The sequence below is a fragment of the Toxotes jaculatrix genome, chromosome 4 (genome assembly GCF_017976425.1).
Source record: "Toxotes jaculatrix isolate fToxJac2 chromosome 4, fToxJac2.pri, whole genome shotgun sequence".
Taxonomy (NCBI): Eukaryota; Metazoa; Chordata; class Actinopteri; family Toxotidae; genus Toxotes; species Toxotes jaculatrix.
Genome location: NC_054397.1, coordinates 3,130,350 through 3,146,212, shown reverse-complemented (window position 1 = coordinate 3,146,212; position 15,863 = coordinate 3,130,350). Strand labels below are relative to the sequence as shown.

The 15,863-nt window shown below is 40.8% G+C and overlaps 1 protein-coding gene across 1 annotated transcript in view; it reads left to right on the top strand.

Annotated features, from left to right (window-relative positions):
* The window catches only part of LOC121180410 (voltage-dependent T-type calcium channel subunit alpha-1I-like), a 131,026-nt gene that overhangs the window by 101,904 nt on the left and 13,259 nt on the right, over window positions 1-15,863 (top strand). Inside the window, exons 28-32 of the mRNA XM_041035802.1 lie at window positions 1,449-1,582; window positions 3,635-3,705; window positions 7,707-7,785; window positions 8,389-8,510; window positions 9,936-10,385. Of these exons, the coding sequence (XP_040891736.1) occupies window positions 1,449-1,582; window positions 3,635-3,705; window positions 7,707-7,785; window positions 8,389-8,510; window positions 9,936-10,385 (856 nt within the window). The remainder of the gene's footprint in view (window positions 1-1,448; window positions 1,583-3,634; window positions 3,706-7,706; window positions 7,786-8,388; window positions 8,511-9,935; window positions 10,386-15,863) is intronic.

The window sequence follows — 15,863 nt, the reverse complement described above, 5'->3', positions numbered from 1 at the left end:
TGCTGCTCTGGAACTGAGATATTATCATACATTAACTGTGGAGGAACATACCCCAGTGCAGCCCTGGGCCAGATGAAATCAGAGTTTAAAAGGGAACATTTGGAGACTGCTCAACTTAGAATTTAAAGATACCTGCAAGACCCGTAATACAGGTGCTGCTGACGGGCAGCTGTGGCTCAACAGGTGGAGCTGGTTTTCCACTAATCTCAGCTGATCCCGAGCTTCTCCAGTCCATGTGCTGAAGAGTCCTTGAGCAAGGTTCTGAACCCCAGTTGCTCCTGGCGGTTAGGCCTGTGCCTTGCGCTGTGGCTCACTTCCATCAGTGTGAGTGTGTGAATGGGTGACTGAGAGGCAGATTGTAAACCACTGGTATATAAACACAGTTGTCAAGATCACCACGTGGATGCTGCAGCCTTATCAACCAGTTTTCTACTGTGTGGACAAGTCGTCGGTCTCTCTGCCGTAATATGGAACTGAGCTGAATGGATGATTAATAAGAATTTTTTTTTTTTTCAAAGTTTCAGTGTCATATGATGGTCAACGTGTTATGTCATTTAAGAAACTGTGTAAAAAAATAGGAAAGAATTGTGACCATTTCAGTCAGAGACCGCCGTCAGCACAATAGCCATTTTTTTGTACATCCTTTTGGATATGATAGAAATCATTCATTTGTTTGTCATCATATTGGAAATCGATTTGCTAAGTTATTTCAGGGCTTGTTTATGTGCTTAAATGTCAAATAGCATTGGACTGTATTTTCTAAAGGGCAGAGTTTTTGCAGTGGCGAAACTTTGATATACCACTGAAGCAAATCTATTATTGCCCACTACGTTCACAAATATCCCACAAATATCCCAGTCCCATGTTTATTAGAATATTCAAATGAACTTAACTGCCAAAAAAAAAAAGCCCTGGAGGTATCCTTTTACGTGCTCAGTAAATCGACCTTTTGACCTCCACGAGTTGAACTTGAAGTAGCAGCAGTGGAGAGGCCGTGTTTGGCATGAAATCATTTCTCATGTCATGCATGTGCAGCATTAGTGACAGCAGCCGGGTTCAAATGGAAACATTCCAACATGCAGAGGTAATGTTTCTGAAGATGCAGCATTTGCATAGTATTGAAAGTGTATTAACATAAATATTCATGACCAGAGTGGGCCTTCAGGTAATGGTGGGCTGTTGCTCATTCTTCTGCCAAGTCCGTTGTGTGAGAATCGTGCAAATTATGCATAAAGTTGATGTGGAATATTAATATTCATTGGAAAATTAACATAACACAGACCCAGATGTGTGCAGCCATGAAGTCCTGAGCCACACACTGAGCCAAGGCTCCAGAATTATGCTGACTCTCTTGTTCATGGTTTACCTTCACTTTGGCCTAATTCTATAGATTATGTCGGATTGAAAAGTCATTGTGTGTGTGTGTGTGTGTGTGTGTGTGTGTGTAGATGGAACCAGTTGGACCTGGCCATTGTGCTGCTGTCAGTGATGGGTATCACCCTGGAGGAGATTGAGATCAACGCCTCCCTCCCCATCAACCCCACTATCATCAGGATCATGAGAGTGCTCAGGATAGCACGAGGTACACACACACAAACACACACACAACTGTAAATCCCATCTCCCATGACACTTTCTGAAATGAGCTCTGTCAAACCAAGATGTCTTTTATTGTAGTAAGATGTCTCCATGTTGTCTGTTTTAATTTGCTGTAGATGCTGTTGAATCGAGTTCAAAAGTTCTTTTATGTTTACAAGTTGTCGTGATAAATTAAAAGTAATGTACATTTCCACAGCTAATTTCACAGGTTTACATCAACATGTTATTTACTGGCTGTTGTTGTAAAAAGTTCCCTCCCAGAACTTTTTTTTTTTTTAATGTGGTAATCATTTCTATCACTGATGACAACTTGTCAATGGCCTCATGCAAAATTTGGGACAGCATTTAGGGAGCCCTCAGTCGTGTTAATAAAAGCCCAATTACCCATTAGTCTAATTCACTTAATTCCACACCTCACATACATGAATGTGTGAGTTACAGTCTTATTGTTGTCGTAATTCTCCCTGAATAAAGGTAAAACTGATCTTTGATCCCTATCTTTCACTCGCCTGTGTTCATATTAAATTATTCATAGGAAAATTATAGGACTAGCTCTCTGGGCTTCACCAATTCATCTTAACTTCACACTGAGGAGGATAAAGGCTAATTTCTTCAATCTCACTTAATCCTCGCCTTCGTACTATCGCCCTCTGCCCTCCGTAATTCTGCCCAGGGACCACTGAGTGGACCCATGGGTAATATCCCAGTTAAACAGCAGCCTGTGGTAATTAGTAAGCTAGTGGGGTATCTGATGATGACTGTGAGGGCTACCGGTGACTTTTAGTCTTTCCTCTTCTCTCATAGCATTTATACCACTCTCTCTGAATGTTAACTAACTTGTGTGAGTGTGAGAAAGAATATTAAAATGTTTCGCCATCATCCATTACCTTCTTTCACATAGCTGAATTTTAAAACTGGCCCGAACATAAGAAGACATTCAGGCACACAGGTTGAGTATTTTTAAAGTAATATGCCGCAAGAGTTTCATCTATATTCATCTTGCTACTTCCTGTTGTTGTTTTACATGAAAAATGCAGCACTGATTTCACAGACAGGGTATGATGATAATTAATAGGTCTTATGTTTAATGCATCCGTGGTGGGAAATAAGTGTTATTTCCAAAGGGACAGTCATTAGGTAAAGGTGAAGCAAACCGTTTGAAAAGACGAACACTAAAGCTAAGGGTCAGGACTTCTTTTTGATTTGTTAAAGTTAGAACAATGTGAGACCACAGCTCCTCCCTCTGTAGCGGGGACTTTTTGGGTGGCACGACTTGCTGACGGGTCCCAGCGCTGGAGCCAGGTTCCTGTGGTCAAAAATGTAGCCTAAGTTCTTGAGTTTCAGAAAATTCGCTGCTTTTGAAAACGCATCAACTTGGTCAACAGAAAATCCAAGGATAAAAGAGTTTCTCACACAGAGTCTGTACTAAAGATGTCTCACAAAAAGCGATACTGTTGTCTCTGAGTTTGGAGAGAAGGTTCTTACAGCAGCTGTACAGATCTGGATAATGATGTGGAGATGCTCTAACCATGCTCTACCACCACCACCACATCCACCTTCTCTCTCTCACGCACACACACATCCCCACTATCTACCCATCCTGAGAGAAGTCTATCTCCCACGAGGTTTTATTGACTGAGCGGTCGTTGTCGTTCCCCATCAGAATACAATTGTGTTTTTTTTTTTTTCCCTGTGCTACCGGCCACATCTCAGCCATGTTCATCCAGAAATTGGACCGCTGGGAATTGTGGAGGGTCTCTAATGGAGAGCCGGGAAACCTATTCCATCTATCGATCGTTTGTTATCTCTCTCCTCCCCTTTCTCCTCTTACCTCTTATCTATCTTGATTGCCCCCCCCTCTTGTCTTTTGTGCTTCTGCCCTTTGTTTCACTTTCTCTCGCTCTGTAGGTGTTGTCTGCTGTTTGCCACACAAACACACATGTCCAAAGCATCACACAGGCACACACACACGCACAGAAATACACTTTTTGTGTGGATATTACAGTTGTCTGTGATCTCTGTGATCTCTCTCCAGTGCTGAAGTTGCTGAAAATGGCAACTGGGATGAGAGCTCTGCTCGACACAGTGGTCCAGGCTCTTCCTCAGGTATGTGCCACACACACAAACACACACACACACACACACACACACACACACACAAACACACACACACACACACTCGCAGACGTCCTCTCTGAGCTTATCAGAAGGACACACAGGAGTTAATTAACATTTGTAGAATGATAAACGACCGGCATCGATAGCTCCCTGAGAATTATGACTTTCGGGAAATCGGGTTATGACTACATATTTGCCCCCGATGTTACGACACCTTGCTAACGTTCCAGTGCTCCCCTCATTGATTCAGGAGAAATAAAGACCTTTGTGGCATTAATTTAAGATTTTTCATTCCCGCCACTGTTAATGAGACAAGAGCAGCTAAACGGTTCTGCTCCCTTGGTACACAAAAAGACTTTTTATTCATTAACATACTGCGGAATTACAGCCAGGGAATTTGAGAAAGTTTAATAACTCTCCACTGAACTCAAACAAATGTCGGGGGATCTTACAAATACAGTAGAGTACTCTCTGAGAAAACACCAGAATGTCTTTTTTAAATTGTTATATACGTTGTAGTGTCAAATATTATAGTGGTAGAAACCAAACTGCTTGGTTTAGTTGTTAGTTGTGTTAAGTTGTGTTAACTGGAAACATCAGAAAACTGGAAGGTAATATTTTTAGATCATAGATTTATTGTGGAAAATCATGGAACTTTCTTCCCTATGCTCCTTTTCCATCTCAACACACTCACAGCAGCTGGGTTTCTTTACGTCAGTATGACTCGGTGCTTTGTCCCTGTGTAGACTTCACCCTGTCTTTGTCTGTCTCCATCAGTTCAGTTATTAATTAGCTGTGTTTGCCATGTCTGGAGCTGTAGGTATAGTTAATGACGGAGACAGATTACAAATAGACCAGTTAGTGGCAGAAAGGATTTTTGACAGATAAATGATAATGAAGCTTTGGCATTACTGGTTTGATAAATGGTTCAGCTGATCACAAGAGGCTTTGGATGTTTGAATAAAAAAATGTCTGTCCAGATCAGCCTCCCAGAGATATCATACCCACCAACATTTAAATGTACAAGTTGTTATAATGCTTTTAGTCGGCGCATTAAGGAATGAAGCTGGTGATATTCTATATCTTCATTATTGTGGACAAATCCCACAAAAAGACCAAAACCAGAAAGATGGACATCTCTAAAAATGGATCACAAATACATAATTTAGCAAAGGTTACTTAAATGGGAGTTGGTACACTGGTGACTGCAGGAGTGTGTGTGTGTGAGTGTGTGTGTGAGATCGGCTGAAAATAACTATAAGGCCCATGTTTAACCTTGAGAGAACACAGAAAATATTTATTTGTGCCAGTTTGTTGTTTATGTTTTAAAGGGAGTTCTGTGGTGTAATTATATCTTGACAAACAGGAGTTTACCCATCCACCCAGCACTTCTGTGCAGCGTCTCTGCTGGTTACCTGGCAACCTCACTGTGACAACAAGACCCCAGGAAGTCACTGCCGCCAGCTGTAACACACAGCACAGGGTCTGGGATCAGAAACTGTGAATGTATACACACAAAGGCATCAAAGTACATATAAAAATACCACAATGAAAACAAAAACATAGAGGTCTGTGTATCTAACTTCATTTTGTCTAATCATCTATTAATGTTTTGAAAAACTGTCTAAAAAAAATTCATTTAACAGTGCCAGATGTTTCTCTTTGACCTTACAATAAGCTCTGACAAACTGCAAATAGCACTAAAGCTATAAATGGTTTATAGTAATAATTCCAGCTGTCTTTTCCAGAGTCTAACAAACAGAGGGGAGGGTTTTTAAAAGTGATGCGTGCAGAGATAAAGTATATCAGATTTTCAAAATGAGACAAATGAAAATGCAGCGTCATGGAACCAAAATGTGCAAAGAGCTGCTTTCTTCTTTCTCCTTACAGCATCAAGATAAAAAGACATGTCATTATTCTTCTTATGCATCCTCTGTGGGTGAGATATGTCTTTTACTGCACATAAAAACAAGTAACTGAAGTTCTGCCACTGTTTGGCTTTTCCTAACATTATGAAACTCTAAATCTTTATTTCTTTTTTTTAATGTGAGCAAACCAGAGAAAAATGCACTAATGGATGTGGACTGGCTGCTCTCTTCAAAACAGGTCTTTATTAAAGACATTTGTAATGGAGTGATTCTGTGTGCAGCCAGAAGTTGATTTTTTTTTTTTTTTTTTCTCAGTTCTGCTGCATTTTCAGTGCTCTGACTGAGCCCTCTGGGAGGATATTTGTCTCCCTGATGTTTGGGTAGAAAAGCATTTGCACACAGGGACACACAGATATACACATTAACACTAATAAACGCAGGCTCACACACTGAGGTAAAGTTACTGTCACAGAAATCTCCCCCGCCTCAATCATGCCTCAAATCAATAGTCCCTTTTTCCATCCACTTTAACTTGTTCTCCTTCCAGTCCCCGTTCTCTCGTTTGAACAAATTTCATTGGTTTTGTTGGTCTTGTTTTTGCAGTGGAAGCTTAGATCACAAAAAAATACAAATCAAGCTAACAGGGGCTCACTGGAAGTGTCGCTGTGCACACACAAACAAAAGGCATCACAGGCCAACAGGAAATGAAAAATGTTTTTGTCCAGTTAGACAGATTTTTGTGAACGTGGTTACAGAAGTGAACACTTTATGTCCTGATTTATGTGTTCTTAAGTATACCATAAAATAAAATTAATGTGAGGTCAAATAAGACTGTGAATTACCATCAAGTATCACATCAAACAAGCTCGACAGTCAGCAAAGTTCAAAACCTCACAACATCATTTTATTTATAGGTTCTGGGGCGACTGGATGTGAAATAAGTAAATCACTGAATTAAATATGATCCATACATTATTGTCATTAGGCTCCATTCTCTCCATCAGTTAAGGTCCCGTCATGACACAGATGACTGAGTCAAGGTTTCATTTGTCCAGTTACAGAAAGGAGCATGTTCAGTAAACAATCTTAAAAGTTTGTGCAGGTTTGTTTGCTATGGAAACCAAAAGGTATAAATATCAAAGTGTGCTCCAACTGTGTTTCTCACGCGCTTCCGTTGCCTAGCTGCCAGCTCTTATGCTTTCATAGCATCCAACAATCTGTTTCTCATACCGCAGCATTCTCATCCCTCTGGTTTACTTTCTCTCTCTCTCTGCTCGGGGGATCTAAAGACATCAGCTGAGCTTAAGTTATATGCTGCGAACTGCTTCAGAGCAAGTTGTAGCTTTTAATATCCACCAGGAAACATCAACATTCACAACGTGGTAAAGACAGAAAGCTGTCCTCGGGCTTTGCCTAACCTTTCCCGTTTTTTTCCCCATTCGTTTCTCCCTCATTATTTCCCGTCTTTCTCCCCTATTTCACCCTCATCTCCAATAAAAGGCTTTGCATGTTAGTCTTTCCTAATCCAGTTTATTTGCCTATCTAACGGAATTCTGCTGCCATGTATTCAGAAGCACCCCATTGCCTTCCCTGTGAGGTGACTCAGCTAATGGTGTTCTGCTTAGTGCCTGCACCCCAGGGGGTCCTTTACCCATTTGCATTGCATATCGCTTTCTGTGAACGCTTTGAGTCTCCCCACGGATGGATTCACGCCCGTTGAGAAGTCAGCAAGTGAATTTTTCCACAAACTGTGTAATAGAGTGATTATCCTTGATTTGAGGCAGGGAGGGTTTTTTGTTGTGGTTGCTTAGATTGTGTTACAATCCAGTTTATGAAATGTTTGCAGGATCCCGTACGTTTGTGTTTAGTTTCTTGACCTTTAAGACTAAAAGGATAAAAAAAAAATCAAATGCAGAAAGGTTCAACAGAAAAGGCTTTCTATTATAATATTATACAACAATGATTATTGCTCAAAATTCACTCTGCACTGTTTAAAACAGACTTTAAGTGACCTCCAACCCAGCATGCCTAACAACAGAAGAACACCTGAGTCAGTTAAGTAAAAACAAGTCTGTGAGTTACCTCTGTTAATATGATGTGAATTACCTTTTTGTGTGACAGGTGGGGAATCTGGGTCTGCTCTTTATGTTGCTGTTCTTCATCTATGCTGCTCTGGGAGTGGAGCTGTTTGGAGAGCTGGGTAAGCTCCACCTTCAGCTTGTTACTAATCACGAGATAAATTGTTTTACTATTTGTTTTACTCGTTTTAAAAACTATACCAAAAACAAGATAAAACACAGCCTTTTTTAATCACAACACTCATCAGCGTTGTGTTTGTTCAGTAGCCACCAGGGCTGAGCTTTTGCCAGTCTTCTGTGTCTGAGTTGCATTTGAGTTTTCAGTGTTGTGGTCCAATAAAGATATCAGATAAAAAAACAGATGTCTTAGAAATCGGAAAGGGCGAATTCAAGTGATGTGGAATTATAATCATTCAACCAAAGAATCAATCTGTAATGAACACCAGACAAGATGATTCACAGTCCATTATTCCTGTCCAAGGTTACAGGGCCTTTATTTAGGTTTTTTAAATTCCTCCTTAGTGCCTCAGTTTCTAACTTCACTGAATGACAGGTTTCCAAACCTGCAGTGACTCTATGTGACTTTTGACACGTGTGGCACTCGGACATGGGCTGATTCAGATCTCTCAGAAAATATACACTAACCTTTGTCATAAGCAGGGTTTCAATCTCTCAACCTCTTTCCTTCCCTTCTCTCTTTCCTCCCTCATCATGTCACCTCTCAGTGTGCAATGCTGACTACCCCTGTGAGGGAATGAGCCGCCATGCCACCTTTGAAAACTTTGGAATGGCCTTCCTCACACTCTTCCAGGTTTCTACTGGCGACAACTGGAATGGCATCATGAAGGTACCAGTTTTCGTGTTGTATTCTCATATCACACTCCTCTCTTCACATTTTCGCATTTTGTCATTTGGACTGGGATATGTAATCGGCCAAGCTGATGGGTTTTTACTTTCCCCGCTGTCACCTCATCTCCTTCAGTTGAGACCGCAGAAATTGTCTTACACGAGGGTCACCCAGAAGTGGGAGGGGTTTAAAGCACCTCTACCCGAGAGTCAAGAGACATGTACAGTCATCTATTTTTTAAACTTTTTGAGCTGTCCACATATATTTTGCACTAATCTCAGCACAGACAGAAGCTGGGGTGTGATTGTAATTGAAGGTCTTCAGTTCACTTCCCGGGACCAGACAGTATTTATGTGAGGGAAATGAGTGAGTAATAAGTGTGTCCTTCAGCGAGGAATAGTGTCGAAAAACTAAACGTGCACTCCCCAAAGCCTTTCAAGGATGAATAAAGATTAAAATTTGCACTCACAAAATATGACTATTCGATTCCCCCTTCACTCTCATCCATCACCTCAATCAACTTTCCAATCACATCCAAGTACCTGAGCTCTTAAAATTTTTATCACAGCCCATATCTGACAGTTAATCAGTGCTGATTAGGCTCTTAGACAGAGACTGTGGACGAAAAGGGAGAGAGACAGGCAGCACATTTTGGGACGCCTTGAGCTTTCGACAGTCTGGAGTGCTTCAGTGGATCTCTGAATCAGTCTGTTTCATTGAAGATAAAGACGTCACTCATCAGACTGCTCCCTTAAAATAATATTCAGATTCACGTAAAACCAACACACTAACATTGGTTTAAACCTTTGAAGTCTATGTTGCTAATCTTAAACCTAATCACGGCTTTGTGATTTTTGTTCACCCTCTATTCATGCTAAAATAATTGGTGAATTAATCAACTGATCAACTGAATCATTCAACCAAAGTCATCTAATTCAGTAATGTATATGTGTGTCAAGCTATAAGTCAAACATTTGCTGGATTCAGCTTCTCAAAAGTGATGATTTGCTCCTTTTCTTACTTTTACATCAATGTGAACTGAATAAAATTTTGGTCCTGGATTGTTTGTCAGACAAAATAAAGACATCAAGAGATCTTGATTCGCATTTTTCCGACATTGCATTGACCTAACAATCAATTACTCAGAAAAATAATCAAAAGATTAACTAATATTTAAAATAACTGTTCTGTGCAGCCATATTATCTGTTTATTATCTGTCTGTTTATATAAACTCTTCTTCATCTGATTGACCTTCACCGTGTCCTCTCTATCCCCTTCCATCTTCCCAAATACTAACTACTTTTCCATTTCATCCACCTTCTGCTCTTCCTCTTCTTTTGCATTGCTTTAATTTCTGTCTGACCCTTCCTTACTTTTCCTCTTCCTCAACCCCTAAACTGTCCCAATACTCCACCACCCTCCAGGACACGCTGAGGGAGTGTCCACCAGGCCGTCCGGGCAGTGACTACGGCTGTCACGCTGGACTGCAGTTCATCTCTCCAATGTATTTCGTGTCCTTTGTGCTCACGGCTCAGTTTGTTCTGATAAACGTGGTGGTGGCCGTGCTCATGAAGCATCTGGACGATTCCAACAAGGAGGCGCAGGAGGACGCCGAGATGGATGCTGAGATCGAGCTGGAGCTGGCTCAGGGAGGCCTGTGCTGCATGATGGGAGGCATCGGAGCCATCGCCGGGGCCACGGGTGGCGCAGCGGGTGGGGCAAGTGTGGGCGGTGGAGTGACTGGTGCAATTACAGTGGGGACAGTCGGAGGTCCAAGTGGTGGGGTGATGGCACCGTTGCGAGATGGAGGAGGAGGCGGTGCAGCTCAGGAGGGACACACAAGCCATCGATGTCGGCTCTACTCTCCTGCTCAGGTAGGACGACTTTCAGGAGAGAAATCACTGCTGATACAGCCCCACCTTTAACAGCGCAGATAAGAGTTGGGCAGAATCGTGCTCCTGGGTTTGTTTCTGCAAACTGCAGTTATTTTTTTAGAAAAACTAAATGTTTTATCATGGAATCACCAAATAATGATGATGGCTTAACTCGCATTTAATTCAAATTATATCTGGAATCCACTGTTTTAAATCCGGTTTAGTTTAGTTTGGTGTGAAGTTATGAATCACCATTAAAATGACTGTTAAGGCTTCACATTAAAAATCCTGTTGGAGCATCTGTGATATCTAACTGAGATATCTTAAAAAGACATCATTTATCAACCAAACTTGAGCCTGGATGTCTAGACAGGTTTTGGCCTGCAAGTCACAGAATCACCTCTTACAAGGCTATCAGCAAATGCCTGCATTCATTTGAATACATTCAATCTGCTTGCAAGCAGCAGTATTCAGCTGTTGCTCGTTTCCTTCTGAAGATGGGGTAGCACTGACAAAACAGAGCAACGTTTGAATCAAACAGGAAAGCGTGGAAGACGAATATCTTGGACGTGCCATACCGTAACACGTGATTACATCCCACGTCACGGCCTGTTCTCACCAGAAGCTAATCATGTGAGATCACGAGAGATGAATGATGGGCTCTGAGACTGGTGATCTCCTCACTGCATGCTCCCTGCAGCATTACATCCTTTCTGAATTCAGATAGCAGAGGCAAACACATGAATCATCAGTCACCAATCTGATCACTGACTGCACTGATGCATTTACAGCGTAGTACCACTTCAGTGGTGGTCACAGCCTGAGAGGTGTTTTATTTGGTCCCTCAGCAGTTTGATCCAAGGTAACAGCTGCTGTCTTATTGTGGATATGTGCTTTAGAAAACTCAGCCACTGAGTGCTGAAATGATTCACTGATTAATCAGTATGTTGATCAACTGAAAATTAATCAACAATTATTTTGATTTATCAAAAAAGAAAATGCCAGTATCTGATTTTTGCTTCTCAGATGTAAAGATCTGCTGTCGTGTTTGTTTTCTAGACTGCAATGTGCAGATGTCAACATATAGATGAAACAGTTGTTGAGGGTTGAAAGTTATTTTATTGGTTAATACAGTTTAGTAGTGAAAAAAGAAGGCTTCACAGCTGCCGTAGTGTCTTCCTGTTGGTTGCTCTCAGAGTGACCATCTCTGCTGTGCTACACAGTGAAATTTCACCTGCTGTACAGGCTTTTAATTTCCTCCCTTGTGTCTCTGTGACGGTTACATCCCCTCAACCACCTTCTATTTAACTCTTATTTAACAAAACATTTTATCGTACCTAACTTCATGCCAAATTATTCCTTGTTTCTGCCACAGCGAGCACTGTGCCTCTGTATTAACATATTCCCTAAAATCACTTCTGTCACAGCTACACCTGTTGAGTTTTTTTGTGCGTCACAAACACACCTCCTTGTGAACAGCGCCGTCCATCAGTGTGAAACAAGTTATTGCGACGCGTTCGTACAGAGAGTCAGAGTTTGAATCAGAGTCGGAAAACTCCCGGTCTGAGTAGTACAAGTAGAAAATAAAATTTTCTTTCATGAGGCCCAGTGAGTAAACAGACTGTTGATATATTATGGTACTAAATTAAGCAACACACGATTGGCATGTTCATGCTGGTTATTTCAAGACTTCATTAACTTCATCTACAGCAACAGTTGGTGCTGCAGATCCACCCGAACTCTGTGGGACTGTGCAACATCTGGAGTTGTTTTTATTCATGAAATACCGCTGCCCTACTTGTGCAAATAGAATGTACTGATGACTCTCGCACACATGCTAAATCACACACATACACAACACTAAAACCTATGAAGAAAACCCAGATACACATACATGCAAAGATAGTAAATGTCTCCACTGTCTCCATCATTCTAAAAATACCAGGAGTGGGGGCAGTGGAAGTGGTGGCTCTCATCCTGGAGCTCCCTGATTGCTGTATCTCAAACAGCAAGTCAGGACAAGCTACATGTATAATCACACTCTCATAAAATTATAGCACCTGCAGATGAGAGCAGGTATTTTTGGAAGTATGCTTGCTGAGGCAGAAAGAAAGAAACAGATAAATAAACAAAGACAGAAACAAAGGAAGGGAAATTAAAGAGAAAGCAGGAAATGGACAAAGGGAAAAATACAACAGATATAAATGAAAACTGAGAGAAACATAAGAGGAGGAGGAGAGGTTTGGCTGGCAGTTTGGAAAAGTGAGCAAGTGACCAGGTAATTGCTGAAGCAAGTGAATAAGCAAGTGGCTGAATGAACGAGTGACTAAGTGTGCTTGGCTTACTGAATGAGTCAGCTGGATGCAACGCACTGACTGAATGATCGTAGAAGTGTCTAAAGGTGTGTTTGCACCCAGCAAAGCTACGGTGGAGGGTTGGCTCCTTAAGTTTGTTTGGGCGGGTGACAGCAGTGCCAAGTAAACTGCAAGGTGGCTCATTAGAAGCCACCTCGTAAACACAAACACTGATTAGCTGAAGTGGAGGGAGATGTATGTTGGCATCTGAGAGCCAGCTGTGCTTTATACCTAGAAAGCCATAACGAGAAAGAAGCAGTCTGGACTGTTGTTGTTTTCATTTGAGATAAAATAAATAAATTACATAAACTTAAACAAAAGAAGAGCACTTTGGGGAAATATATAAATTTTCAACTTCTCCCAAATGTCTTCAAATTTAATTTCCTGAAGCTACACTCAGTATCCAAATAATATTTTAATATTTGTAAATGTTGAATGTAGAAGCCTGAAAAAGAGTTTTGTCCCAGATAAAAGTAAATTTGGTCCCAAACACAGTCACTAATTCTGAATAAATCTTACACCAAAAAGTGTTTATTTATGGACGGGCCCAACACAAGTGGTAGCGATTGGCTTCCTGGGAGCCGTAATTCCTGCAGCAGCTGGAAGAGTCACTGTTATTTAAACCTTGTGGTCCTTTCAGTGTCTGAAAATTGCTCAGTGTCCCTTGATTAAAAAAAGGTACAGTATTAGCCTGTTCCTTAGAGCTCGCACCCAGTTTGTTTGGGGCAAAGTCAAGGTCATGAAAGCAACATCTCACAACCTTAATCTCTTCAAACCACTCATGGGGATGGTATCTAACCATGTTCTCAGAGATGAGCTGATCCACTTATTACCTGTTTCCATTAAGCTTTTCATTAGGCTTTCATCCCCTAACTGTGCCTGAATTGGAAATGTCCTGGATATGTTCTTTTAAATTTCTTCCAATCTGGTTTGGTAATCAGATTTGCACCAACAAAACAAGATTCTCATTTGGGCCCATGTAAAAAAGTCCTTCAGGCAGAGGAGTGCCAGTCCTCCCTGGTTCTTTGTCAGTTGTAGACTTTGAAATCTTGTCCTTTGTTCCTGGATTTTGTTGTAGGGTCATTTATTTTATAAACTGTGTTTTCTGCTTGTTGCTTTTTTAATTTATAAGCATGTAGTTAAGCCAGTTTTCCTCCTGCTTCCTAATGTCTCTGCTTCATAAAGATCAGTTTTTTTTATTGTTTGAGTAGATTTCAACTATTTATTTCAAGATTCAGTGTCTCTTTATGTATGTTCTTTAATTTTTTAGATTCTGTTTGTAACCAATCCAATTTTTTCTTTTCTGTGCTTTTTTTAAAATTAGAACAATAGCCTATAACTTCCGCCCTAAGAACAGCATTGCATGCATCCTGAAGAACCAGTGGGGACACATTTTTGTAAAGATAATAATTTTTGTCTAGATAATCTTTTATGTCCATCTTCATTTGCTTCCTCGTTTGATTTAGAATCCCTGTCTTTAGCCTCTGGATAGTGCTCTTCTTTTCAGACCCTAATATTAAATCCATCGAAAGTCCATGATTCCAATATTGCAATTTATTACCCTATATAAATCTCTTTGAAGCATAAAAAAGTGAAGCCTAGAATAGACAGAATGCAAGTGATAAAAAAAAGTACAGTCTCAGAATTCAGATCCGCCGTCTGAGAGCCCCAGCTCCCTCATCATTCATTGTATATTTCTGCAGTTTTCTTCTCCTGTGTAGGTTTCAGTGTATCTGGGAACAGGTGAACTCTCCCCCACATATTAGGATAGACTGAGCCTCTGAGATCAATAATTCCTCAGCAGCTCTGGTGCATAGTCATGGTCCAGTGTACCCTGTTTCCTTGGAAATCAGATCCTTTTTTTTTTTTTACTGCCAAGCACATCCTCCCTCATGCTGCTGCTTGAGAACCTGACCACAGCTGATCTTGGTGGGGCGTCAGTCAGAGGTTTCAGAGGGCTCTCTCTGTATTTAGCTCTGTAGCAGAAGGGAGCTCCAAACCTTTCAATAGCAAATCTCCACATCAGTCAGTTTAGCCTCCATTTGCATCTGAAGCTTCACCAGCTCTGACAAAACATCCTTTGATAACTGAATTTGGACCAGAGCTGTGGTAATTCACTCCTCTGCTTCTTCCACTCTTTTGTAAAATTTATCGGGTGTCCTTTCTGATGCCATTTAATTGCATCCTGGTGTCCTTTCTGAAGTCTCGTACCCTCTGTTGTCCTCCTAAGCTAAGCTTTGTCTTCTTTGTTGTGTTTTTTACTTTGTGTGCTTCAGTGCATTTTAAGACAAGTTGCGTTATATCAGGAAGCTTTTAGTTCTGACTGTCAGGAACCTGTGGATTTATCCCTGAGTCAGATTACTTCTGGGATCCCTTCAACAACAAAACTTGGTTTGTTTGTTGTTACGCCATGTGAACCTAATGAACCAAAATTATCTTTTATACTTTGGTTCATACCAAAGGAAATTAACTTTGTCATCCATCTTAAAGAGCGATGCTGAATCAATGGGTGAGAGGGAGGGAGGAGAGAGCAGACTGTGGAAGGGGCTGGAAAACACAGTGGGATTGTGAGTGGGTGGCAGGGTCTGCCACAGTCTCATTGTGCTTATAGCTTATTGTCTGTCAGCCTACTGATATTTTTAACCAGGAGAGGAGTAAAAAGACAGATCACGTATTTTTCTATATGCAGTGTATTTAAATCTCTGTTCTGATTAGCCAGAACGCTTTTGTCAGAGCGCGAGCACAATGTTTGGCCTGTTTTTATCTGCATTCAACGTGAGATTTAGATTTTTGTTCCGAAAAGCCGACAAAATTACAGTCACGATCAGTGCAACCAATAACAAAATTAAATTTGTGTAAAAGCACTTAAAAACAAAAATCTGAAAACCTAATGTAATTGATCAAATTGTAAATATTAAATTATTAGGTAAACAGCAGCTTCTTATAAGTAGTTACAAAATTGTTGATTGATCTTGCCACAAATTTTTGATTAAAAGTCTAAATTAAAAGCAAATCCCACCTGTGTCTGATCAGAGGAGGAAGAGCTCCTCAGCCTTTTTCATTTCTCATCTCATGGGCAAACAACAAAAACGAGTTAAGAGCATAAATAATAGTTTCTACCAAC